We start from the raw sequence: 26,166 nt of genomic DNA, 5'->3' as shown, positions 1-26,166 counted from the left end.
CCTAGCCAGGCAGCCCTCCAGGACACTCCAGTCCTGCTCTTTCATTTGGACCAACCCTATCCCCACCTAGTCAGGCAGGTCAAGGGGAGCCCTGAATCCACCAACCAATCATACGCAGTGAACTAGGGACAACTCCCATTCTCTCATTCATTCATTCATTCCCTACACACTGTCTGACCACCTACTTTGAGCCAAGTGATGGGGACACACGTGAATGACACAAACATCCTCACCTTTCCAGCGCACGGTCTGAAGAAGGAACCTGTCAAACACAACTTCAAGGAGAATGGTGCCCCCTCCATGGGTGGGGGGTATGTTTTAGAGTTGGGTAATTGGGGTGGGGCACCCCAGGAGGTGAATGAAGGAGGAGCTGGAGATAATTTGAAGGCCAAACATCCCAGACAGTGGGAACAGCAAATGCAAAAGCCCTGGGGCAGACCCCAGCTGGCCACTTTGATGGAGAGAGCCGGTGGGGCTGGATTGGGTGAGCCAGGAAAAGCCAGAGGGAGAGAAGGAAAGCAGGCTTCCATGGGAGCCTGGGTGGTATCACATGTCCCGTGTAGTGGCAGTGGCCCTGGAAGATGAAATTAAGGGAGAAGTTGGTAACAAGGCTCAGCCTAGACCCTGATTTTTCCTCCCTTACTGTCCCAGCAGGTCCAGGAGTCTCAGGACATTATCTTACTTCCCACAGCAGCGTCCAGGGAGGGTGCGGGACCTGCCCCAGGGTCACATAGTCCAGGCCAAAGGAAAACTCAGCCCGGTCCCCAACCCTACCCTGGGTTCCGAAGGGAAGCTAAAACTAACCCCCCCACCCCTCTCCCAGCCCGGGTTCGAATCTCCGCCCCTCTAGGGCCTCTCTCTAGAGCGTTGAGATTACCCTTCTTGTTTAAAGCAACCAGTGGGGCGCCTGGGTGGCTCAGTCGTTAAGCATCTGCCTTTGGCTCAGGTACTGATCCCAGGGTCCTGGGATCGAGCCCCGCACCGAGCTCCTTGCTCGGCGAGAAGCCTGCTTCTCCCTCTCCCTCTGCTTGTGTTCCCTCTCTCGCTGTGTCTCTGTCAAACAAATAAAATCTTTCAAAAATGATAAAAATATGCGGGGGATGCGGGTCTGAGTAGGGCTTATGGGGAACGTCCTCTGGGGGTGGGGCTTGCGGGGACCCGGGTGGCGGGATTCCGCCAGCGGGCCGGGGGAGGGGCGCCGGCCTGGGGCCGGGGGCGCGCCTGGCCTCCGCGCATTCCTAAGGATCAGGTTACCGGCCAGGGCGATGGCCCCTCCCCTCCCCTCCTGCCCCGCTTCCGCCCTCGCCGCGAGCAGGAACCAGTCACCGCCCCCGTCCTGTGCAGGTGCTTGGCCGGCCGCAGGGAGGGGACCCACACCCAGTCCTCCGGGCTGGCACTGGCGCTTTCCCGTCTCGCAAGACCATTTGACGGACGAGGAAACTGACGCGTGGTCAGCTTCCTTCAGCACCGATGGAACCAGACCGACAGAGCCCGCCTTCCGACCGGTGGCCCTGTTGGCTGCACCCGGAGGCTGCAGTGTCCCCAGCCTCCCGCAGGCCCAGAAGAGCCTCTCAGCGCCGTGTTCGTTGATTGATCGGCCAGAGTGAGCCCAGAAGGGCGCCCGCGCACAGGAGAAAACAACTTCTCACACCACCTTCCCCGCTCCGCAGGATGAGCAAGATTCCTGCGCTCATCCAGCGAACGTTTAATGTGCATTTGCTGTATACCCAGGCCCACGTTAGGCCCTTTCCCAGGCAGACTTGGGGAAACCCGAAGGTTTGGGGGTCGGAGGGTGGTGAGTTCGACTTTGCTAAACCGACTTCAGAAGCTGATTGGCTTTGGTTTTGTTTTTCTTTCGGCCAACCGCCAGCAGCATCATTCAGCCATTCCACCACCCTCTATTGAGCACCTACTGTGTGCCCCGCCCTGTGTGTCGGGCCAGCGTTTTCCACCATCCCTCATCACCCACTGAGCTGATACTCCCAAACGAGACAGGAAATACCCACCATAAATGAAGAAGTATGCTTTAGGCTGATGTCAACTATTTCTCCTTTAGATCGACCCCCTTTTCTGTTTTTACTTCAGTAAATATATTTCAAAAGGGAAATTTCATGTCACCACCAAGAATGGAAAACCAGTTTCTCTTGCCATAAATAGAAAGAAACTGAAAAACGATGAAATGAGAGCAAAACCCAGGAATTCCTTCCTCAGGGACACTCTGGGCCAGGCCCAGAGCGGGAATGTCCAAATATCCAGAAAGCATTAAAGGCAGGGAAGCCCCAAGGCAAGCCAGGAAGGGTGTAGGAGGGGCCACAGGGATCCACTTGGTGTTTTTGTTCCTGAGCACCTCCGCACACAGTAGGTGCTCAATAATGTGCCAGGCCTTGGCAGTGAGCACCTACAACGCGTGGGTTTTGCCTGCATCCACCAGCACCCTCCCAGGGCCTTTGAGTTTACTGACCCATTTTCAGGGACAAATGACGGTGGTGGTGGTGGCAGGTAGCAGCTCCTTGGGGATGGGAACCTGCAGGGCCTCTCTGGGGAGACTTCAGGTTGGTTCAGTTAAGTAGAAGCTTCTGCTTCCTCCTTCAAGACTTTGGGGCTGTCCCCACCCACGGTCCTGTGGCCCCTGACAGCCTTCTGCAATGGGCCCCTGACGTCCTGCCCAGGCTGCCCAGGGATTGGGGATGGGGAGAATGTGTGAATCAGTAAGTATCAATTAAATAAGTAAATGAATTAATGCATGGATGATGTAATGGATGATTTGGCGAAGTAATGCATGGATGAGTGAATTAATGGATGAGAGGTTGCATCCATGCCGCCAAGATGGGAAACCCACTCCCCACATTTTTCCTTAATATCCCCACGCCAGCACTGCTAAGAGGGACATCTGTCCACATTTGTCAGAGGGACAAACTGAGGCTCTGAGCAAAGCATGGCTCCATGCCCCCCATTTTCAGAGGGCAGATTGGAATACAGGTGGCCTCGATCACTGTGAGCTGCAGGACAGAGGGCCGAGTAAAGGAGCCAGGGCCCCAGTGGGGGAGTAGATCGAATGGGGGCGAGGCAGGCAAGCAGCCGACAAGAGCAGGGAAGCGGTGGTGGCTGGGCCTCCGGACCGGGGAGGAGCAGGCGGAGTCCCAGTAGAATAGGAAGGGGCTCCAAGTTAAGAGCAGGTTTGGGGGGCCTCCCGGCACGCGAGACACAGAAACACCAGTCTTGCGTCTCCCGTGCGTGAGGAGGCAGAGAACCGCCCCCCCCCCAACACTCGGAAACTGAGGCCGCCACCGTGAACTCCCTCGCCCGCCCGCTTCCCCCCTTCCTTCGCCACCGCCTCTCCTCGGGAGGAAGTGGTGAGGGTGCGGGGGAGGGCCCCCCATTCTCACTTCCCCTGGGGCAGGGCGGGGCCTGCAGGGTCCCCTCCTCCGCCGCGAGGGGGGCGACAGGAGGGGGGCTGGGAGCCCCAAGAGCTGGGCCCCTCGTTGGGTGACCGCTCTAAGTTCTCTGGGTTTCGATGGTTCTCATCTGAAAAATGGGGGGAAGAAACTCGACCTTGAAACAATGGATTGCTGGGTGAGAGGACCCCGCCCCAGGCCCGAGGAGACCAGGCCCGAATAGGACACTCCCAGGCCCGGAGGGGTCAGGGCCGGGCCCGGGGGAGAGATGTCGCTGTAAACGCGGACTTGGACCCGGGCGGGAGGCGCATTCCAGGCGGAGGGAAACGGCGCAGGCGAAGGCCTGGAGGCTGGTCGGGACCTCCCGCCTCGCCGGGCGGCCGGGCCTGCCCAGGACCTGCCCTCGTCGTTCCCCCACCCCCCAGCCTGCCCCCCTCCGGCGGGGGTGGGGGAAGGATCTGGAGCGCCTCGGCGCGGCGGACAGCAGCCGCAGAGTTAACCCCGCGCTGCGGCCAGACCCGGTGGCGAGGGGGGCGGGTGGCGTCAGCGCCGACGTCAAGGCGAGGCGGGGCCGCGTAGACTCGGGCGCCGGGCCAGTGCCCCACGCCGCGCTGGAAGTCGTGGGTGTGGTGGTGGGCAGGGTCGGCCCTCCGGCAGTCCCGACGCTGCGCAGAGGGGAAACTGAGGCACGGAGAGGCGAGTGGCCTAGCCGAGACTGAAGCTGGGCCGTAGGGCTCCAGGTCCCCGGGCCGCTTATGTCCCACACCGTCGCCCTCTCCCAGTCGTTCGCTTGCGCCGGCCTACGCCGCCGTGATAGCCCCAGGGTCCCTCGGCTGCGACTGCGACGAACTGGTGTTGTGTTTTGTTTTGTTTTCCGGCACGTAGACAAATCCCTACAAAACCGCCCAGTTAAGCGCCTGGCGTCCCAGAGCTGTGCCCTGGCAAGACACCCCATCTTCGTGGGCCTCAGTTTCCTCAAACGGACCAATGAAGGAAAGCTGACATTTAACTGCGGGCTCACTGCTTGGCCTTCGGGAAGGGGTGGAGTGGGAGGGGATTCCCGTGCCGAGGGGCGGGGGAGACAGTCTAGGGGGAGAGGTACGAGTGGGGGGACACTAGCGAGGCGGGATTCGAATCCACAGCTGGCTCCCGGTCCCCCTTTTGTCCTCCTTACCTCCGCCCCCTCTCGTCCCCCTCCCTCCATTTCTAACCCCTCCACGCTCCCCATCCCCTCGCCTTCTTTCTCCCTCCCTTCCCCCCCACTGGCCCAGCTCCCGCGCCCCTGCGGGGCCGCTAATTAAATGCAGAGCTGGGGGGAGGGGGGCGGCTCGCAGTTAACCCCTTCCCGCCGGGCCCTTGGAGGGCTCCCCGGAGCCGTGGAGGGGAAGTGCCAGCCCGCTCAACTCCTCTCCGTCCCTGCCTCGGGGCCCTAGGTCAAGCCCATTTGATGGACGGGTAGGTCGAGGCCAAGGGCCAGCCCCGAGGTTCTAGGCAAGACCCAATTAATCCGGGCCTCCAGAGAGGAGGGCCAGAGCGTAGAAATAGAGCAAAGGGAGATAGGGGAGAAAGGCAAACGGAGATGGAGGGAGAGAGAGCAGGGATTGAGGGAGGGAGAGTCTGGTGGAGCAAGAAACAGCCAGAGACCCAGAGAGCGTGAGACAAAGGAGTTAAGAGACACCAGCTGGAGAAAGCAAGACACAGCAGGGAGACAGGGAAAGAGAGAGACATGAAAGTATTCTCAATGGGATTCTCGGTCCTTGACTGGGGACTAGAACTAACTCATCTTTGGTCTCCTTGGATGAAGAAAAGGTGACCCTATATATATCTACAAGGAACACAGTGACAGTCTCCCAGGGCAGCACCCTTGGGACTGGTGGGGACAAGGTGGCCCTGAGAACCATGAGTATGTGTGGTGATAGGGGACTCACAGGCCACCTCAGGAGCTGGAGGCCGCCAGGCCCAGCTCCCTGGCACTGACCCCTGGCCTTGGACAGGTTTGCATTGACCTCTGATGGGGCCTTGTTGCCTGAACTGAGGGTCAACCCTGACCGGGGAGCTGTAGGTCACCCCAAGTCCCCACCCCGCACCTATAGCTCTGGGTCAGGTGGAGAGGGCCCAGACACTGTCATTCCCGGGCCCTTCCCTCCACACACTGACCACTGCCATGGTGGGGCTGGGCCAACTGAAGATCTGAGAGGTACCCAACATTCTTGGGGTGGGAACCACTGGAAAAATAGGTAATCTAACATCAAGCCATGGCAGGAGCTATGAAGGAATCTTGGGGGGATGTACAGAGGGCCAGTGACACCCGCAGACAAAGGGGGCACCATGAGGGGGCATCAGGGAAGGGGAAATTCCTGAGAGCTGGAATAGCACAAGCCAAGGCCCCAAGGTAGGAGCACATGGTGTGCCGCAGGAGAATCGAGGAGGAGGCCTGGAGTGGGGGGAAGGTAAGAGTAGGAGGATCCCAGGGGCACCCAGGCCACCAGGAGCTGGGGTGGGGGGGGTAGTTGGAGTCCTTGCCAGCCCAGGAGGAACCTGTGACTACTCCCTCCCTGCCTCAGTCTCCTCACCAGTGCCCATGTTCCAGAGGACGCAGCGGAGTCTCGGGCGCCTAGGGGCTGCCCAGAGTCACAGGGACCTGTCTTTTGCCCTCTGTGGGTGCCATGCTGGCCTCCCCTCACTCTCTGTGGCTCCCCGTTATCCGTTATCCCCTAGCTCTGCCCCTCCTATCGTCCAGACCCCCAACACTTGCCCATGATGTTCCTTCACCGGCAGTACCCACCTCCTGAGACCTCCCCTGGCCCCCTCCCAGACAGAGCCCAGAGCCCCTCCCTCGGCTGGCTCTCCAACCACTGGACCCCTCACTCAGCCCCCCACCCCAGGTTGGGCTACAAGCTCTGCAAGGAGGGTATCGGGAGACAGGGCTGAGGGGAATGGGGGACGGTGGGCAGCGGGGTCCTTGAGCCTGCCCCCTCTGCCCCTGCTGCCTTGGAGGAGGCATGATGGCGGCTGCAGTGACGGGGGATGTGCCAGGAGGAGCATCCGGCAGGGCCCGCGTTGTCATGGCGACGCTGACTCAGAGGCAGAGGCAGGTAGCGGCATCTAGTACCCACCAGCCCGCCCCAGTGCTCCTGGCACCCTGCCCAACCCCCACCCTTCAGCCTCCACTCTGGGGACCTTTTCTGAAACTGGAGAAGGGTGGGTGAGACCCCAGGACAGCTGGATAAATTCCTCCACCCACCCCCGCCCACCCAATCACCTGCTGGAGGGTGGGAGATGCTATTTTATCCACACTAACCTGGGTGCCACGTCTCCCTCCCTCCTTCAGGACACCCATCTTCCCATTCATCTGTTTATAGGTCCAGCCATCCAGCCATCCACCCACCCACCCGCAAATCTGGCCATCCCTCTGTTTACCCATCCACCCATTATTCAAGGAGCACCTACTGTGCACTCACATTGCTCTCAGCACAGGAGAGTTGTCCCTTGCTCCAGCAATCAGTGTAGCAGCAAAGGATCTGGACTGGGGGGAGGCAGGTGAGGGCAAGGCTTCTGTGGCCCCTTGGGTCCAGGCCTTGAGAAGCTGAGGCCTCTTCTCTCCTTCCTGCTCCCAGTCTCTGTCCTCTACCACTATCTATTTCAGTGTCTGTCTCCATCTCAGAGTACACCCCAGACTCTTCCCCACCCCCACCCCGGCCCCAAAGCCACTGTGTAGCCCCTTTCCTCTCTTCCCCTCACTTGTCTACTCCAGCCACATGAGCCTCTGTGTTTTTTCTCTAACACGCCAGCTCATTCCCACCTCAGGGCCTTTGCACATGCTGTTCTCCCTATCTGGAAAACCCTTAAGGTTTTCACCTCCATTTGCCTTGTTTCTTTCTTGGTTTCCTTATTATCTGTCTCTACCCGCATCTCCAGAGTGTAAAGACCTCAGAGATGGCCTGTGGTTCCTTTGGTGGCCTGTCTGCCTCTTTCTGCCTTCATTTCGCCCACTGTGAAATGGGCAAATGGGAATGGTGTTCACAGTAAGGCTTTATAGAGGGGGTGGGGGGAGGAATTACGCCCTCAGAACTGTGCCTGGTACAGAGTAAGTGCTCAACAAACACGTTCTTAGAAATAGTCCAAATGCCCACGAGCTGATGAAGGATAAAATATGGTCTGGCCGTACAATGGAATAGTACTCAGCCATAAAAAGGAATGAAGCTCAGACACATGCTATGCTATGGATGAAGCTTGAAAGCATCATGCTCAGCGAACGAAGCCAGACAAAACAGGCCACCTGTTGCAGGATCCCATGTATATGGAATGTCCGTAACAGGCAAACCCACAGAGACAGAAAGCAGATTAGTGGTTGCTCAGGGTCTTGGGGAGAGGGTGAAGGGTGACTGCTAATGGGGACAGGGTTTCTTTTTGGGGTGGTGAAAATGTTCTGGAACTAAACAGAGGTGCTGGTTTCACAACATTGTAAGGTATTAAATGCCACTGAAGTGTTCACTTTAAGATGGTTAATTTTGTGTCAGTGGATCTTACCTCAATAATCATTTTATTTATTTGTTTGTTTGTTTATTTATTTATTTATTTATTTTAATTTATTTGACAGAGAGAGACAGCGAGAGAGGGAACACCAGCAGGGGGTGGGAGAGGGAGAAGCAGGCTTCCGGATGCGGGGCTCGATCCCAGGACCCTGGGACCATGACCTGAGCGGAAGGCAGATGCTTAACAACTGAGCCACCCAGGCGCCCCTCAATTATCATTTTAAAAAGAACATTGGATAAAACCTGAGGAAAATCTGAATAAAATGTGTTCTTTAGTTAATAATGCTCAGCTTACTGCATCTTCAAGATGCCCAGCGTGCCCCCGCCCCCAGGCCTTCACGCCTGCTGTTCCATCGAGCTGGAGGCTTCAGGTAACTGAGAAGCTGGATCAGACCCCAGGTGGGCTGGGCTGCAGTCTGACTCCATTTGCTCCCACCCCCCACCTCCTCCATCACAGGAAAGGTCAAGGTGTTTGGCGGTTAGGGATGATGTTGAGGACATTTGGGTGCCTTGGAGGGTCAGTCTGCACCCCCTCGGGGAGGGAAGAGGACCTACAAGCTAGTGGGGTTCGGCAGCAACTGAGCAGGAGAGGCAATGGATTCTGTCCAGCTGGGGGACCTGTTCTGTTTCCACCCCACTCATGAACACAAACAGCACGAGGCATTTTTTTTTTAATTTTTAAGGAAATTTGCTGAGTAATGAAGACCTCCCTGGACAGCATCACTGTGCCCCAGGAACTGAGTCTTCTGGGGGGTTTTGGAAAAGACAGTCTTTCCAGAAGGTTCTGGGGAAACCATGTCTGAGTCTCTCCATGGTGACAGGGAGGGTGCGAGGGAGGGAGGGAGGGCACCTCACCAGTCATCCACACGCACTTGGGCATTTGGGGACACCCCTGAGTCCTGCTTGCCAGGGACGCTCAACATGCTGGAGGGACACAGTGTGGAAGGGCAGGCCCTGGGGGTGCTTACAGGGACAGTTTTCAAAGGAACAGAAAAGGGAATTAGGGAGGGGAAGATGCAGGAGGATGCGCCGAGTATTTTTAGGCGCTGAATGCAGCCCTAAAATATTTCCACGGCCACTCCCGAGGGTGAGCAGGGTGACTATTTCGGTGCCTGGTTCCAGTGGAGGTGGGGCGGGCAAGGGTGAGTCACCGCTGGGTGGCTGGACCCAGACTGGGAGGGGGCTCTTAGGGCAGCACCGGGGGCCTTCAAGGTGACTGCTCACCAGCCAGGGCTAGGCATCCAGGCTGGCCTCCGGGGCACGGAGGAAAGTGGCTACTAGCCGCTGACCACAGGGCAGGCCAAGCATGTGGCACCACTGCCCGGGGCCTCCCAGCCAGTGAGCAGCTCAGGCTGAGCTCAAGGCTGATAGAGATGGAGACATTCCCGGGAGAGGTTTCAGACACTCTACAGGTGATCAATGAAGAATGAAGCAGTACTCTTATTTATTTATTTTTTTTAAGATTTATTTGACAGAAAGAGACACAGCGAGAGAGGGAACACAAGCAGGGGGAGTGGGAGAGGGAGAAGCAGGCTTCCCGCTGAGCAGGGAGCCCGATGCGGGGCTCGATCCCAGGACTCTGGGATCATGACCTGAGCCAAAGGCAGACGCTTAACGACTGAGCCACCCAGGCGCCCCGAAGCAGCACTCTTAGATGTGTGCGAGTATATATGGAGCACTTGCTGTATACCAAGCCTCCCCCCCCCCGTGTAATCCTCCCAACAACCCCTGTGAAGTGGAGGCCAATACCCTCAGCTGAGGCAACAGTCAGGGGAATAAACTTTAAAGCCAGTGCCGACCTCGCCTGCCCCCACCCCAAATGACTCCTGCCTCCTGACTCTACACCTGACACAGCTGAACTCAGAGAAGGTAAGTGGATCCTCCAAGTTCAAGGAGGCTACAGAGGGAGGAGCTCTGAGGAGGCTCTGGAGCTGTGTGACCTGGGGCAGGTGGCTCACCCCCTCTGTGCCCGAGTGGTAGGAGCTGCCGGGCACGCACGAGGCTGTTGTTGGGATCATGCTGGGTCTCTGCCCTCCCTGAGCAGGCCACAGAAGCTCGGAGGCTTTTCACTTGCAGTTCCCTCCACGTGTCCTCTGCTCTCTTCCCATGGACAGTGGCTTCTTGACCTTCGGGACTTGGTCTGAACATGCCCCCCTCGGTGAGGCCTCCCCTTCCACTCTGGAAAGCTCCCATCCCAGCATCCTGGCTTCCTGCAGAAAGATGAGCCTATCTGCCCCAGGCCCTCAAGGCACCCCTGCCTGTTCTCTTGCCCCCTCTGCGACCTCTACCCTGGGCTGAGCCCCCAGCCCCACCTCCTCCTGGTCTCCCGGCTTCCACCCTTGTCTCAGTCTGTTCCAGAACCTTCTGTGCTTCCCATTTGCTCAGGGCCCGCAGCACCTGCCCCATTTCCTACCCCCTCACTTTGTTCCTGTCACCACTCTGTGTAGGGCCGTGGCACTTGGGCAAGCTGTTCTCTTCGTCGGAAATGCTCTTCTAGATGGCTCCCTTGCCTTCTTCAAGCCCTTTCCTTGAATGCTAGTCACCCTCCGGCCTGCCCTGACCGCCTCTTTCTCCCACTCTCGCTTTCTGTTTCTCCACACTGATGCATTCGGCTAGTTTGTTGCTAGCTCACCCCGTGGAAGGTAAATAAGGGCCACTGGGCCGGGGCTCTTTGCCTAATGCAGGCTGAGTCTCCAGCACCTGGGATGGGGTTGTGGCCCCCGTACCTCTGCCTCCAGGCCAGCTCTCTGCTTCACTGAGGCGGGCGGCTTCTCCCACAGAGGTCCCATCTCCTATGCCCCTCACTGGCCAAGTGGCCCTTTGTCATCAGAGGGACAGCGGAGGACACCAGGGCATGCACTGAGCAACTGGAGATACACACATTGCTGATACCGGGAGAGCCTGGGCCCCCGGGGTCCAGATGGATGGGTGGGGAGGACACCTGCCATCATGCCCATGTGGGCTCAGTGGGCACAGGGCAGGGCTTCCCGGCAGAGCTGCTCTGGGAGCAGCAGGTGAGGCCCCAAGGAGGAGGAATCGGAGGAGATGTGTGCAGGAAGGGATGACGCAGGATAGCAAGACAGACACCCCCCCCGCCCCCCACTGCCGCCAAGTGGGGCTGGGGCTCCTGGTTGCCCGCTGCCTCGGTGTCCCCCAGATGGGGTCTTGGCCCCAGGTCAGGCAAGAGGGGGCTAGGGCCGTCAAGGCCAGCCCTGCAGAGCCTGGGCCCCAGGCTAAGTCACACCTCTGCTCCGAGGGGAGTTGGAGCACACTCCAGGGGGAGGAGGTCTCTGGTTTCTGGTTCCTGGGAACCACCTACGTTTTAGACGTCCTGCATGCCCCGGAGTCATGCACCAGTCAGCTGATGAGGGCTCAGACCCCAGTCGACAACCACCAGAAGGGCGGAAAGATCGAGGCCCAGTGTCTAGGAACTAGCCGGGAGCTTTTGGTTTCTTTTCTTGTTGAGGGGGCTGAGGCTCGTTTCTCGAAACCAACCAGGGAGGAGACTGAAAAACGGGGCTGTCCTGACAGCTCAGAAGGACAGAACCTTCCAGAAGCCCACCGCACCTAAGCGGCCTGGGCTGGCGAGGCGGCTCACGTCACCGGCGGGCGAGGAGGGGACTGGGCCGCCAGCCCGGGCTGCCTGGCTGGAAAGGTCAGGGCCGGCCGGCGTGCCTGGCGACACACGCGGGAAGCCGCGATTACGCACGCAGGCTCCCGCAGGCTCCGAGCCGCAGCCTGAGCCCCAGCGCAGAGCCGTGGGGAGGGCGGGCGCCGCGGGGGCCCAAGACCCCGAACTGCGACGGGGCGGTAGGACGAAGGCGTTCTCCCCGCCGAGCTCAGTTAGGCAGGAAAACCCGAACCGCCCGAAGCAGGAAGGGGCGGGGCCTCCAAAGGGCTGGCCCTTCGCTGCCGAGCTGGACACCTGACCCCGGCTTTTATCAAAGCCTCCCAGACCAGGGCCCCAGAGGCTTTTATGGGCCGCTGAGTCCAGCGCCGTGGGGGAGGGGAGCTGGGGACCCAGCTACCTCCCTCCCCGCCGGTCCCTCCCTTCTCGTTCCTGCCCCGCGCGTCGTCGCCAAGCCCCCAACCCACCCCAGCAGCCCACATCTCTGCGAGAGGGGATTTCTCCAGGCCTGGGGCTTATCAGACGCCCCCAGGTCCCACTCAAACCCCACGCGCTGTCCCAGCCTTTGCCAGAGTGCTAGGCGAGCGTTCTAGCTGCAGCAGGTCCCACAAGCGGTGCCTCAGGGAAAAGCAATGATGCGGTGGGGGCAGGGGCAGAGCACATTCTTGAGGCAGGCTGAGTCTTAAATGTGGGTATCTGCAAGACCGCTGGGCTAGCACTTGGCAGCTCCAGCAAGCCGAGCTCTCAGGCAACACCTTTTATTCTGATCGCCCCTCCGAACAGGTCTCAACACAGTGACAATTAGAGCCCGGTCCCACGGGAGCCGGCTGGCACCCCATCTTGCCTCCCAGCACCGGGCCGTTCAGGAGTTCCCCTCACAATAAAAAAGGAAAATCAGCCCGCAGACAATGTCGCAAAAACATTTTGTAGAAGTGCTGGCTCAACATCCCAGGCAAATCACCACAGCGTGGACAGGCGGTGCCCCAACCTGGAGAGGAGGAGGTAAGAGCCTTCCCAGCACATTCCTTGAGGCAGGCGCTTGTCACAGCTTCTCAGTGAACTCTGGTGTGAATGGTGCTTACAAAGCAGGGATGGCGGGCAGGACATTGGCCACAAGGATGGGCTGCATGGATATCACACTGCCCCCCCCCAACTCTCTCTACAACGGGGCAAGGGTTACAGACAAACCTAGTGCAGGAGGGCCACTCCCACTGCCCAGACAACAGGCTCATCGTTCTTAAAAAGGAAATCAAGGGACATGGAACCAGTGTCCTGTTGAAATACTTCCCCTTGGCGAGACAGGCAGCAACCCTCGAAAGGAAACTTCTCTTACGGGACTGTGATTTCCTGAGGATACCACACTCTAGATGTGCCCAGTGACCCAAAAAAAAAATTATGAATTTGCAGTTTGTAGTTGTATTTGTTTTTATTCTTGTAACACAAACAGGGAGAGAGGAGGCAAAGGGGCAGGGCCCAGCAACGTCCCAGGAACAGCTTCTGTGGCATACGTTCATACGTATTTGTTTTCAAAAGGCAATCCTGAGGTCCGTGTTTCAGGAAACTCTCAAGGCTGTCAATCTCAGTGCAAACAGCTTAAAATAAAAACCTCCGGTCTGTTCACCACATGAGGATCCAACTCAAAATGCAAAACAAGCCTGTTTGGAAAGTGCCCGCCCTTAAAACAAGAGCGAGGGCTTTAAAGACACATTAAACACAGAATCTTCCAGGAATCAAGTCAGCTTGGAGACTTCAGAAAACCAAAAACACTGAATAACTAAATATCCAACTGTAGAACTGCTGGCTTAAAAAAAAAGGGGGGGTACTTTATGTAAAAAGGATCACAAAATGACAGGCGGGAGGGGGCATCTTCCCCAACACCTGCCTCTTTTTGTTCTGAACACACTTGTGACCTGGAGAGTATAAACACAGCCTCAGGGAGTGGTAGCAGATGCTCAGTGGCGGCTCAGTCTCTTGGGGACGGAGGGGCAGCTCACTGTTTGCCCGCCTGTCTGCCCGGCTTCTTTTCCGGCTGACCTCTGCCTGTGCCTGGGATCCCACCTCGGCCCCGGCCACCAAACACACCTGTGAGACAGAGGAGGGGGCTGCAGCAGAGCCGGGTTTGGAGGCCCAGCTGAGAACGTGAGGGTGGTGCTCCAGAAAGTTCTCAGTGTTGACAAGGGACAAGACCAGCTCCCAAGGGGTATGAGGGATGCCAGGGAGGACAGAGGTCAGCTCTAAGTCACACTGGGGCTTGGGCAAGGCTTCCTGGGAGAGGGCCTGGGGCCAGGGTAGGGGGCAGTCATTAGAAGGATAAAGCCAGATGGTTTCCAGGAGGAGGGGAGCAAGACCCAGAATAGGGGCAGGACTCAGCCCAGGGGGCCGGCCACAGGCCCCCAGCTCTGAGGACCCAGGCTTCCCTCTTTCTCCAGCACTGTCCACATCCACTGGCCCAGGAGAGAAACAACTGGGAGATTCTGTGTGTCCGGCTGAGGGGTGGGGATGGGGGAGCTCCCTGCCCTGTAACCTCTGCCAGCCAGTGATGGAGCTGTGCTTCTAAGATATTCTACATGGAGCCCAAGGTAGGAGCTGTGTGGGAGGTTGAGTAATCAGGGATAGAACCCACCCCTGCCCAGGGGGTCCCGAAGGACCACAGTGGCATGGGGCCCAGAGAGGCGCACCAGTCCCCCTTCCACCACACACACACAGTGGGCCTTGTCGGGACAGAGGCCCCTCCGTGCAGGGGATGCCTGACCTCACCTCCCCCGGGCAAGACCGGCTTTGCCGAGGGCAGCTCTGCCACACGGGGAGATTTCCACCTGCTGCCGAGGGCCCCACGGTCTCTCTTCAGAGTGGCCTAAGCTCATCACTCCTCCCTCCCTCCCTGCTCCTCTGGGCACCTCACTTAGCAGTGGTGGCCTCAGCACGAAGAGCCTGGCCCTCAGGTATGGAAAAGGCCCTGCTCACCCCTAGGCCTTGGCAATGTCCCCACCTGGAGTGCCCTCCAGACCTCCTCCCTCTGGCTCACTCCTGTCACGTGAGCCTCAGCTCAGGGCCTGCTCTTGTATCCTTCCTGGCCCTGCCTGTGAGCCCCCGGGGAGGGGGGAGCCTGGGCCTGGCACACAGAAGGCCCCTCCAGATGGAAGAGACAAAGCTGGGGCCCTCCAAGAGGAGCGGGGCGTGTGGGGGGAGGGAGGGAGGGTCTGCAGATGGCCTCTAGGCTCAGGACCCAGCTGACTGCACAACAAATTGAAGTTTATGCCAGATTTATAATTTTGGTGGCTGGGGGTGGGGGTGGGTAGGGTGAGGGGAGTCTATCAGAAAGGAATGAACTCGGCCTTGTGAAAAGGAGTGACAGCAGGGAAGGGGCTCGTGCCAGGCCCTGAGCCGGGATCCCCGCCAGCAGCCTTGGTGAGGCGGAGACCACCAGACTCTCTCTGCAGAGGGGAAACGAGCCAGGGAGGTGGCACACCATGCCCAGAACACCCGCCGGGGGACACAGGCGGGCATCGGACGAGGCCTCAAGCCCCAGGTCTGCACGGGCACTGCATCGGTCTGCCGGGCTGGAGCCAGGCTTCCGGAGCCCCGAGGACTGCTGCTGGGCAGAAGGGCCCAGGGGCGTGGGGGAGCCAGCACGGCCCACCAGGGCTACACCAGGCTTCCTGGGTTGGGGCTGTGGGGCCGGGGCAGGCAGCAAAGAGCAGCCTCGGCCGCCCCGGAGGAACCCTGTGAGTCATAACCCCCAGCTCTGTGGAGGGGGCTCAGAGCCAGGCCTGTGGCACCATGACGGCAGGACCCAAGAATGTCAACACTGGGACGGGATGGCTGCCACGTGCTGCAGTCACCCTGCAGCTTGGGCAAGGCCTGGGCAGGCTCTGCGGCCTAGCCTGCTACGGGCGGAGGGGGCGGGGAGGGAGAGAAGGGCCTACCTCGCCCAGCACCCCCCATGCCTCGGCCCTTCTGCTGCTTCTGCTGCTGCAGGCCGCCGCGGCCCCGGCCCTTGGCCACCACCTCCTCCTTGACCATGTCGATGATCTCATCGGGGATGCGCAGGTACTTGATGGTGCTGCCACGGATGTAGCACTCGGGCATCCGCCAAAACTTGTCCCCGTCCTATGCGACAGGGGGGTGAGTCTCAGATGGGGCGGGGTCCTCGCAGAGCAGGTGCCCAGGGCCATGGTGCGTCTGTCCCCTCGTGCTCCCGGTCCCCCCTGGGCCACCGTCCTAGCCCGCCTGCACCTGGCCTCACCCTTGCAGAGTTCAGTCCCAGACTTGACATGGGGGGTGGGGGTGGGGGCTGCCTTCCAGCGGACTCTCTCCAGACTCTGGGTCCCCCTTTACCCAGGGAGGGACAGGGAAACACATAAGCTAGCTTCCTCATCCTCAGCCTGGTTTCCTGCAGCCCAAAGCCCAGAGGAGCCTGGGGGCCTTCGCACCGGGCACTGCCACACAGCTCGGCCACAGCCCAGCTCTTCCACCCCCCTGTGCCCAGCCTTTTGGAACCTACCTTCTGGAACCCTCTCTGGGTGCCCTGACTCATTCATTCATCCACTTATCTCCTGACAGGCTCTGAGGTGGGTGTGGGACACAAATAAGTGGGATAGAGACTCTGTGAAGAGGGCGGGAGGCGGGTGGGGAAGCAAGCCTGGGGCTGGCCAGGGGCAGCGACCAATGGTGCCAGTTTTCAGGGGAGCTAATTAAGGCCAGAGAGATTAGGAGGCTTGCAAAGTCACAGATTCCAGAGCAATGCCAACCCTGCAGGTCCCAGGACATCAACTGCCTCCGCCCCACCCCCCACTCCTATGTACCCTGTGACCAGCACAAGGCCTTCCTCCACAGCCCCTCCTGCTGCCCTTGGGCAGGAGCCCGGGGCTTCTTCCTTGAGATTAGTTCTCCAGCCCCACCCCTGGTGCCCTGAGCCAGAAGTCTTGGCAGCCCTCTCCTCTCCCCACATCCCTAGAAATCAGACCAAGACACTTTCCTGCTTAGAACCCAATCAGGGCCCTCTTGGCCCAAGGACAAGGTCCAAACTCCTCAGTGTGGCTCCCGAGGGCCTGAGATCCAGCCCCACCCTGGCTGCCCTCACTCAGCTCTCGATGACGTGCCTTCCAGATGGAAATTTCTGGAACACACACAGTGGGCTTCTTGCCCCCAGCACTTTGCATATGCTGTTCCCACTTTTCTGTGTCTGGCTAACTCTGACCCCCAACAGGCCTTGCTCCCAGCCTCCCTGAAAGGCCCAGTCCTCATGCATGACACTCGTCAGCAGTGCCTGGGTCAGGCTGGTCTGGCCCAGCGGAGACACTCCAACAGGACAAAGGGAAAATTCAAAGGCCAACTCTTCCCAGGAATGTGCACAAGCTCCCAACCCACACAGGAACCCCATGAGGTCTCGGGGCACTCCTTTCCCAGGAAGGGCAGGCAAGGGGCCAAGATTGTGGGGATGCAAAGTTATAGCTTGACAGAAACAGAATGATTCCGTGGAAGCGCAGGGCTGGGGCTGGCTGCTCAGGGCTCGGCTCTCCCTTAGCCAAGGACAGGCTGGGCCCAGCACACTCCCTACAGGAACCAGAGCTTACTCTGCCTTCCATGGCAAGAGCTGAGCAGCCTGAGCTAACCACTTTCCAACCAACCCTGGCTCTCCAGTGCTGCCCAAGGGAGGGGCTGCTAGCACCTGTTCACAGGTGAGGGTGCCAGACAGCCCAAGTGACACGGAACCTCACAGCAGCCTCTCCTTCCAACCAGCAGGTCACAGAAGGGGACTACCCAGGAGGAGCTACGTGTCCAGTCTCCGCTGGCTACGGAGGTCGGCTGACCTTGCTCTGCGAACTGGTGGTTGCTTCCAGGTCCCAGAGGTGGACACAGACCTACAGGCCACGTGCTCGGCTGTACACTGTGGCAACGGCTGCTACGGCCACACTGGAGCTGCCTGGACCCCCCGCCGCCACAAGTGCGGCCTGAAAACCAGGAGGAAGTTTCTAGTGGAAGACGTCCCACCATGTACCATCACAAGAAGCAGGGCACAGAGCCACACAGGTGAAGGGAGACGGTCACACTTACCAGTCTGCCTGTTGGGATGGGAACCATCCAGGAGGACAGACCAGGGGCAAGATGGGCTGCCTAGGGCTCTGCTGTACTCTGGTATGGCAAGCCTCAGGGGCACCTGCCCATGGGCTCAAGACAGCCCCATCTTGGCTGGGCCCCCCGACACCTTCCTCCCCTGTAACATAGGGTGCTGTTGCCAACAGGGGGATGGAGACTGGAATCAAGGCAGAAGGCAAGCCCTAGCCGACCCCAGCACAGGTTCACAGGAGGGAGCCCTGCCTTCACCAAGGTCATCATCCTCATTGCTCTGTGGCTCATCCTGAGGGCTGGGAAGGCCTGTGACCCTAGAGAACTGTCCCCCAGCCCTGGCCCACCCAGTGGTGCTCCTGGCCCTGCACTTCCTGGTTTCAGGCCTCAGGAGGTAAACAAGTCTCCTGATCCACAGGGCCACAGGGCCGCCCTCGCCCCCTGGTGGCCTGGATATCCCATGGCCACACCACCCTGGCCTGCTTGGCGGGTGATGTCCACAGCCAGGACCAAAGGCAGCAGAGGCTGACAAGGAAGGTCAGGCCTGTTTTGTACACTAGGGATCTGTAACCAGAAGTGCCCCCCAGGCCTAACTCCTTCTTGTTTAGGATTGGCACGAGCGGTGGGGGATGGGGCAGCATCCCCATAGGTGCAAAGTCCAGGGTACTCGATGGACGCCCAGCCCTGCCCTTCTGCCCCCTCCACACCCCTCCCAGTCCCTCAGGCCCCACCCCTCCTAAGCCCCACCCCTTCCATAAGCCTCACCCTGGTAGGATGACCTGGCTGAGCTATGCCCCTCCCTATTCCTCCCACAAGGGCAGGGAGGGGCTTTCACTCCACTGAGGATGCTGAGGCTCTGTAAGCCCCAGGTGCATGTGGGAACTTGGCGGCCTCGCTGCCCCCAGGCAGTGGGCGCAGACTCGGGCGCAGGGCACTCACCCTGGATGTGCAGATCACCTCTCGAAGGTTAATGTTCATCCAGTTATCACAGCTCACCAGGTGCCCATTGTATGTCTCCCCATTTTTGAGTTCCACCAACTGGAAGAGAAATGGCCCCAAGTCAGCCATGGGCCCCAAGGGAAGGGCAGCCCTACCCCTAAGAGCTGGGTGACTACTGCCTGGGCCTCATTCAGACATGGGACCTCGTGGGACCCGGTGGCCACAGCACATGGTGCCTAGTACTGCCCCCAGTGGCCCATCTTACAGGTGACATGTTCAGCATCCTCTGCACATTTTGCTGGGCATTGTAGTCTTCTATGATGAAACTGGGTTTTGTTTGTGCAAACAAACAAAAAGCAAAAAAACCCACCAAAAAATCCTCTACAAATCTTTCAAGGAAACAGCGCGGTTAGGATAACAGTGGCCGCTGACTCAAAACAGCCAGGAGGGCACATCTCAGTTGGTCCAGGCAGGTGCCCCGGGGCAGGTGTTCTCTGACAGCACGTATGTGAGCTTTGGTGGTCTGGAAACACCTTTTCAGTCCAACAATTACTCATCTATTTTAATTTTTTTTTTTTTTAATTTATTTATTTATTTCAGAGAGAGAGAATGAGAGACAGCACGAGAGGGAGGAGGGTCAGAGGGAGAAGCAGACTCCCTGCCGAGCAGGGAGCCCGATGCGGGACTCGATCCCGGGACTCCAGGATCATGACCTGAGCCGAAGGCAGTCGTTTAACCAACTGAGCCACCCAGGCGCCCCTACTCATCTATTTTAATGTGCTCTGGGAAAACAAGCAAGTAGCCCATCGCTCTGAAGATATGCGGAGACTTAAAAAAAAGAATCGACTCAGGTATCTGACCAAGAGAAATAAAGGCAAACATCCAGGCAAAAATGTGTGCACAGGGGCGCCAGGGTGGCTCAGTCGGTTAAGCATCTGCCTTGGGCTCAGGTCATGACCCCAGGATCCAGGGATCGAGCCCCATGTTGGGCTCCCTGCTTAGCAGGGAGTCTGCTTCTCCCTCTCCCTCTGCCGCTCCCCCCGCTTGTGCGTGCTCTCTCTCTCAAATAAATGAAAAATAAAATAAAAAAAAAGTGTGCACAAATGATGACTGCGACCAAAATATTCACCAACAGACAAGTAGAAACAACCCAAATGTCCACCATCAGCAGACAAGTGGAAACACAAAATGTGGTATGTCCATACAGTGTGCTATCACCTGGCCACGGCCATCGGGAATAAAGCCCTGACACACGCTACAATGTGGCTGAATCTCAAAAAACATCACGCAGAGCTGAAGACGCCAGGCACAAAAGGCCACACAGCGTATGATCCCATTTACAGGAAATGTTTAAGACAAGCAAATCCACAGAGACAAAAAGCAGATTAGTACTTGCCAGGGACTGAGGAAAGGGGATGGGGACTGCTAATGGGGTTTCCTTCTGGGGTGATGGAATGTTCTGGAACTACATTGAGGTGGTGGTTTACAACGCTGTGAATGTACTAAATACCCCTGAGTTGTACGCATTAAAAGGCTGAACTGTAAAGGCACCTGGCTGGCTCAGTCAGAAGAGCATGCGACTCTTGATCTCAGGATCGTGAATTCAAGCCCCATGTTGGGTGTAGAGATTACTTAAATAAAAGAGTAAGAACTTCAAAAGAAAAAAAGAAAAGGTTGAACTGTATGGGATGTGAATTATAGCTGAATAAAAAAGAGAAAGAGAACAGAACAGAACATACCGACACGCTGTATCATGAACAGCAAAAGTTGTTTAGGGAATAACGTGTGTTATGTGGTCCTATCTGTGTTTTTTTGTTTTTGTTTTTTTAAGGTTTTTTATTTTTATTTTTTTTTTTTTAAAGGTTTTATTTATTTGACAGAGAGGGAACACAAGCAGGGGGAGTGGGAGAGGGAGAAGCAGGCTTCCCGCAGAGCGGGGAGCCCGATGCGGGGCTCGATCCCAGGACCCTGGGACCATGACCTGAGCCGAAGGCAGACGCTTAACGACTGAGCCACCCAGGCGCCCCGGTTTTTTATTTCTTTATTTGACAGAGAGCACAAGCAGGGGGAACAGCAGGCAGAGGGAGAGGGAGAAGCAGACTCTGCTGAGCAAGGAGCCTGATGCAGGGCTTGATCCCAGGACCCTGGGATCATGACCTGAGCCGAAGGCAGATGCTTAACGGACTGAGCCACCCAGGTACCCCAATCCCATCTGTGTTTTTAAAAAATCACATTCGTGTTTCTACACATATGTTAAGCCTGGATGTGCAAGGTGCCTGGCTGGCTCGGTCAGTGGAGCATGCAACTCCTGATCTTCACTCTGTGAGTTCAAGCCCCATGTTGGGCATGGACCTTACTTAAAAAAAAAAAGAAAACAAAAGAAAAAGTCTGAACCAGCATATATCAAAGATATCGTTAATTTGTTGGCAAGAGTAATGAAGAGGAGTTTCTAGTTTCTAAGTACCTCTAGTGTTTGACGTTTTTAATAAGCCTGTGTTACTTTTATAAGCAGCAGAACTAAGAGCAGGTCCTGACACGCGTAGGAGGGAGAAGAGAGTAAGCTGCTGTCTTGTGGGCAGGGAGGAAGCAGGTCTGGCTGGACGCACCTCACCCTTTGCCCAGTGTCCCTGTCCCTGTTCTGAGGCTGGTTGCCGCTGAAACTCGCTGCCCTCGACAGGCATGTACTCACCATGGGATGATTCTGAGCCGTCTTCAGCAGCGACAGGGGAAGCTGGAAGGCAAACAAAGGCACATAACTTGTCTGATCAGCACTGAGGGGCCCCGGCCCCTGGGCAGGGCTGGGACTCCAATCTCACAAATCTGCCAGCTCATCACTGCGCTGGGGGTGCAGGAACACACGGCCCTGACCCCCGACAGAAAATGCATGCTCCTAACTCTGCCCAACCCCAGGACACATACCTGCCTCCCAGTTTAGGAAATAAAGCCTGGAATACTCCCCCGCGCCCAATCTCAGAGGCAGCAGTCATCTGGTCTTGGTGCTGACCATTCTGGGCCTTTCTTTACAACTCATGTTGCCTATATTCACACCTTGACAGGAAAGGGCCTAGCTTTCCATGCTTATCATGAGCGCCACAGCACACGGATCCTTCTGCTGCTTGCCTTTTTTGCTCAACTGATGTCTCTCTCATTCAGAGCGCTGGGTGGCTCAGATGGTTAAGCGTCTGACTTCGGCTCAGGTGGTAACCTCAGAGTCTTGGCATTGAGCCCCGTGTCAGGCTCTGTGCTCAGTGGGGAGTCTGCTTGTCCCTCTCCCTTTGCCCCTCCCTCCCCATGCATGCACGGGCCCTCGCTCTTTCTCTCATATAAATAAATAAAATCTTTTTTTTTTTTTTTAATAGATGCAGCTTTCTTTTTCATCCTCGTACACAGTTATTGTCACACCCACTTTACAGATGGGGATACTGAGGCTTAAGAGACTGACAGACTTGCCTGGCACTATAGAGCTAGTAAGAGATAGAGCCTGGCTTGACCCCATCAGCTGGAAGTCAGCTCATGCTGAGCCCATGCCTCAAAGGGCAGCCCTGACTGGACCAAGAGGGATTCTGCCAGGCCGTTGGGTAGCAACCTTGATCTAGGGTGGCTACAACTGAGCTGGGTTTTCAGTGAGAAAATTCATCAGGTAAGGGGGAAAACATTCCAGAAAAAAAAATCTGTCGTTACTACAAGTAATGGCATATAAGAGATGCAATCTTTTAAAAAACTCACCCACATACAGTCAGCTTTCAAGATATTAAAAAATCAGCTTTCATTTTGGGAACACAAATCATGACCCATACAACACTGGAGCCTGCTTCTCAGTCTCCAGGAGGGTGACTCAGGTGGCAGTGCTTGGGTCCAGGATCCAACGACAGCCCATCCAGCAAGGCCAAATGAAGGTTCTGGTCTAAGCGTCCCACAGATGAGACACTCACTGCCTCAGGGAGGACGGGAGCTTCACTGCGCCTTGCACTGGCTTTGGAATTCTGTCAGCCTGACCCCCAGAAGCTCGCTGCAGGGGAGTCTCGGCCTGCCGTCACACTCCCGATGCAGGCCAGCTGCTTCTCTAGGTGGTGGGGACTGGAGGCCAGAAATGGCCAACTCCCACAGGACGGCTCCCGTGGAAAGGCCTGAGGGGGATTCCCACATCCCACAACCTTTCCTGAGAAGAGCCGCCTAGGGGAGGTCCAGTGGCGGCAGGAAGCCAGGCCCAAGCCCACTTCCTGCACTGGCTTCCTGGTAAAAAGGAAGAAGGGGCCACGTGGAGAAGGGGTGACTGCTCAAAGGAGGACAGGCAAGCAGGCTGGGGCCCCGACTTAGCCAACCTGCGGCTCCTGCCCTCTCATCTGGAGTTCATCTGTGCGATGGTACCCAGGGGCAGAGAGCCATGGGTCCGACTCACACACGGGGGCCATAGGCCTCAGTCACCTTTTACTGTGGCGAAGCCTCAGGCTTTCCTGAGCAAGCCTGTTTTCTTGTGTCCAAGATGGGAATGTGGACCAGAGCAATGACACACTCAGATCTTCCTCCCAGATCACCTGAGAGGGGACAGAGCAAGGTTGGGCCTGGAAGGCGAGAACGAAGACGGATTCAGCACTGAGAGGCAGAGAGGTATAGCCAAGGCCCCTCTAGATGAGGGACCAGTGGCCAGAGCAGGAGGGACCTTCCCAGGGACACCACGGCAAGATCCTGAGATAGCCCATGAAAGTAAGCTGAAGCCTGTCAGCAGGGGCCCCACAGGAGTCCTTTTATGGTGTGCGCAGCTTCTGTGCCCGTGCTGGCCTCTCCCCTGTCCCAGCTACTGGCAGCACAGCCCTGGAGAACCCACAGCTTCCTTGGCTGTCACGGGCAGCGCCCTATTCACAAAGCAGCTGAGAGGATGTCTAAGACACAGAAGTGACCAACACCTGCTCCCAACACTCCCCTGCACATCTAACTCCCCCAACGAGTCACAAGGCCAAGCCAGCTCCAGCCAAAGTGGCCCAGTTTGTTTCTCACTAGCCACACCCAATCCTGCCATCTGACCTTTGTTCCTGCAGTTCCCTCCGCCTGGGCTGTCCTTCCTCAGGCTGGTGGCTGCTCACATGTCACCTCTTACCTCGCTTGGCCAGGCCCTCATAATAACCTCATCTAGGGGTTGAGATTTCCACCTGGGCCACCCCCTGCTGCTTCCATTATAGGCCATAGCCAGTCTCTAATTATCTTGTTTATTAGGTCTCCCTGGCCAGACTGGAAAACTCAGAGGGTGTGGACTTTGTCCAGTGCTGAACTCAGGGCCAGGCACTCGAGAGGGACTCAGTAAATATTTGCTGAACAAATACACAAGAAAATGCACACACCATCCAGGGAGGCACATGGCGTGGGTGGGATACCTGCCCCACCCCACAGATAAGAAAAGGAGAGGCTCAGGAGCGCCTGGGTGGCTCAGTCAGTTGAGCGTTTGCCTTGGCTCAGGTCATGATCCCAGGGTCTTGGGATGGAGCCCCGCATAGGGCTCCTTGCTCAGCGGGGAGCCTGCTTCTCCCTCACCCTTTGCCTGCCGCTCCCCCTGCTTGTGCTGTCAAATAAATACATAAAATAAAAAAGGAGAGGCTCGATAGGGAGAGTGGTATTGGGAGGGACAGTCCTCCAAGGCTGCATGGCCTGGAGCAGTGTCCACATCTTGCCATTTTCCAGATCCTCATCCCCAAACTGCTGGAGACAGAGGAGGGAGGAAGGGGAAGATTCCCCGAGAACTTAAAAAACTTGGTGGGGAAGAAGTTCTTGAAGGTGCCAAGGGAGATGGGACGGGCTAGGACACTGTTCAGAAAACAGGGCCATCTGGAGTTGGGAAGCCAAAAGCTTCAGGAAAGAGCATCCTTTCGTCTGGGCTTTTTCAGAATGTCTAGGATCTGGATGTCAGGTCTAGACCAATCTAAGACTAGACCAGATGGCTTCCTGAGGCTCCCAATTCAGGAAGCTGTTATGGAGACTCCTCCCCGCCCCCCACACCCTCAGACCCCTGCTTCCTGCCCCATCATGACCTTGGGGAGCTGGGAGTCTGTCATGCCTTGTCCCTTCCTGGGCATTCTTCAGGCTGAAAAAAGAGTCTGTTCTTTGCACAAGCACTGTTCTAGGCTCTAGGAATGTATCAGGGATAAAATAAAAGACCCTGTCTCCAAGGAGCTTAAGGGGGAAGGAACCTCCCAGTTCCGCCCATCCCCTCAGGCCAACTCTGCCCTCCAGCAGAGGAACCCACTACCTCTCATTTCCTGCGCCAGCCAGCCAGTATTTAGTACAAATCTCCACTAACCTTAAGCTCTGAGAAACATGCAATGACCCTCAGAAACTGGTGCTGATGGGCCAGGCACTCTCCTAGGAGGCCTGGCTCTGAATTTGTGTGGTCCTGTTTCCCTGTCTATCCTTTTTTTTTTTTTTTTTTTTTTTAAGTAAGCTCTAGGCCCAACGAGGGGCTTGAACTCACTACCCCAAGATCAAGAGTTCCAGAGTCTCAGCCAGATGCACCTCCCTGTCTAAACATTGAAGGCTGGGGCACCCTCTGACCCAGAACTTTCAGGATCTGAGCAGCATGGTTCTGGAGAGGCTTCCCGTCAGGGCCTCAATTTCTCCTTCACTGAACTGGGAGGATACAGTTAAGTCCACTCCTGGCTCAAAATGCTCCCCTCTCCAGAAACGACATCCAGTGTGATCCAGGGAGAAGACAAACCCGCTCTCTGGGTCTGCTTTTCCAGCCTTAAAATGAGAGGCACAGAAGACTATGCTAACATTCTAAAGGCCCTTGCAAGTCCTGTAATTCTCAAAACCGGTTTAATTTGGAACTCAGATCGGCCCTCGGTCGCTCCACTTTTCCAATATCTGAAGTTAGATTGGGTCGGATGCACTCGGAGCCACTCCCCTGCCCGAATTCACTCTTGGGTATTCACCGGACCCTTTGGCAGGTCCCCTCTCTCAGGCCTCAGTTTCCCCATCTGCAAGGTGGAAAGACTGCAGGTAGGCTGACACATGGTTACACGTTCGTCCAATTCTAAGTCCCCCGAGACTGACAGGCTGGATGCTCTGGGAGACCTCCCTGCCCTCTCCGGCCTGTGTCCCCGTCTGGGGCCGGGGGGCAGAACCGAGGCCCTGACTGCATGCTAGCTCCGCGTCGCCCCTGCCTCAACGCCCGCCCCGAGGGCCCTCGGCGGCCGCGTTCCCCGCCTCCCGGCGAGACCTGCCACCGCCTTGCCCTCACCATGCTGTCGGCGGGGAGCAGGCTCGCCGACCACTTCCGCCGCCGCCGCCGCTGCTCACGCGCCCGCCGGTAGCCGCCCTGCCGCGCGCCACTAGGCTGAAATGAAGTGGCAGCGACACGAGCCAGTCAGCGCAGGGCTCGAGGGAAGAGCAACCAATCCGCGCGGAGTAGGGAGGGATCAGCTAGACACCACGGGCAAGGTTGGCCGTGTTCTCGCTGGAGGGTAAGAGAAAGGGCCGTAAAGTGTCGACGTGAGTGCTGAAAAAGGGGGGGCGGAGCCACTGCAAGAGGCCTTGTGGGTAAAGGCGCATGCGCAGGTGAAATTCTCGACGATCTCTTGGGCTCCACCCTGTGGGCAAAGCCGGATATTGC

At 57.4% G+C, this 26,166-nt stretch overlaps 1 protein-coding gene across 1 annotated transcript; it reads right to left on the bottom strand.

Moving 5' to 3' along the window:
• Positions 1 to 12,965: 12,965 nt before the first annotated feature.
• Positions 12,966 to 25,938, bottom strand: LSM4 (LSM4 homolog, U6 small nuclear RNA and mRNA degradation associated). Its single transcript, XM_036093854.2, has 5 exons — positions 25,795 to 25,938; positions 21,256 to 21,297; positions 18,567 to 18,665; positions 15,485 to 15,668; positions 12,966 to 13,640 (listed from the first exon to the last, which is right to left on the bottom strand). Exons 1-5 carry the CDS (start codon positions 25,795 to 25,797, stop codon positions 13,549 to 13,551), a joined length of 420 nt encoding a protein of 139 aa, XP_035949747.1. The 5' UTR covers positions 25,798 to 25,938; the 3' UTR covers positions 12,966 to 13,548.
• Between the last annotated feature and the right edge of the window lie 228 nt (positions 25,939 to 26,166).

The sequence above is a fragment of the Halichoerus grypus genome, chromosome 1 (genome assembly GCF_964656455.1).
Source record: "Halichoerus grypus chromosome 1, mHalGry1.hap1.1, whole genome shotgun sequence".
NCBI classification, from domain to species: domain Eukaryota; kingdom Metazoa; phylum Chordata; class Mammalia; order Carnivora; family Phocidae; genus Halichoerus; species Halichoerus grypus.
The sequence above is the reverse complement of the archived record's forward strand: the minus strand, read 5'-3'. Positions and strand labels throughout refer to the sequence as shown.

Bases quoted from the DNA above. Each gene is read 5' to 3' on its own strand.
- LSM4 (XM_036093854.2), bottom strand. The intron at 15,669-18,566 runs GTGAGTGCCCTG...CCTGTCGCATAG, and splicing joins AGGTGATCTGCACATCCAGG to GACGGGGACAAGTTTTGGCG. The intron at 13,641-15,484 runs GTAGGCCCTTCT...TCTGTCTCACAG, and splicing joins CATGGGGGGTGCTGGGCGAG to GTGTGTTTGGTGGCCGGGGC.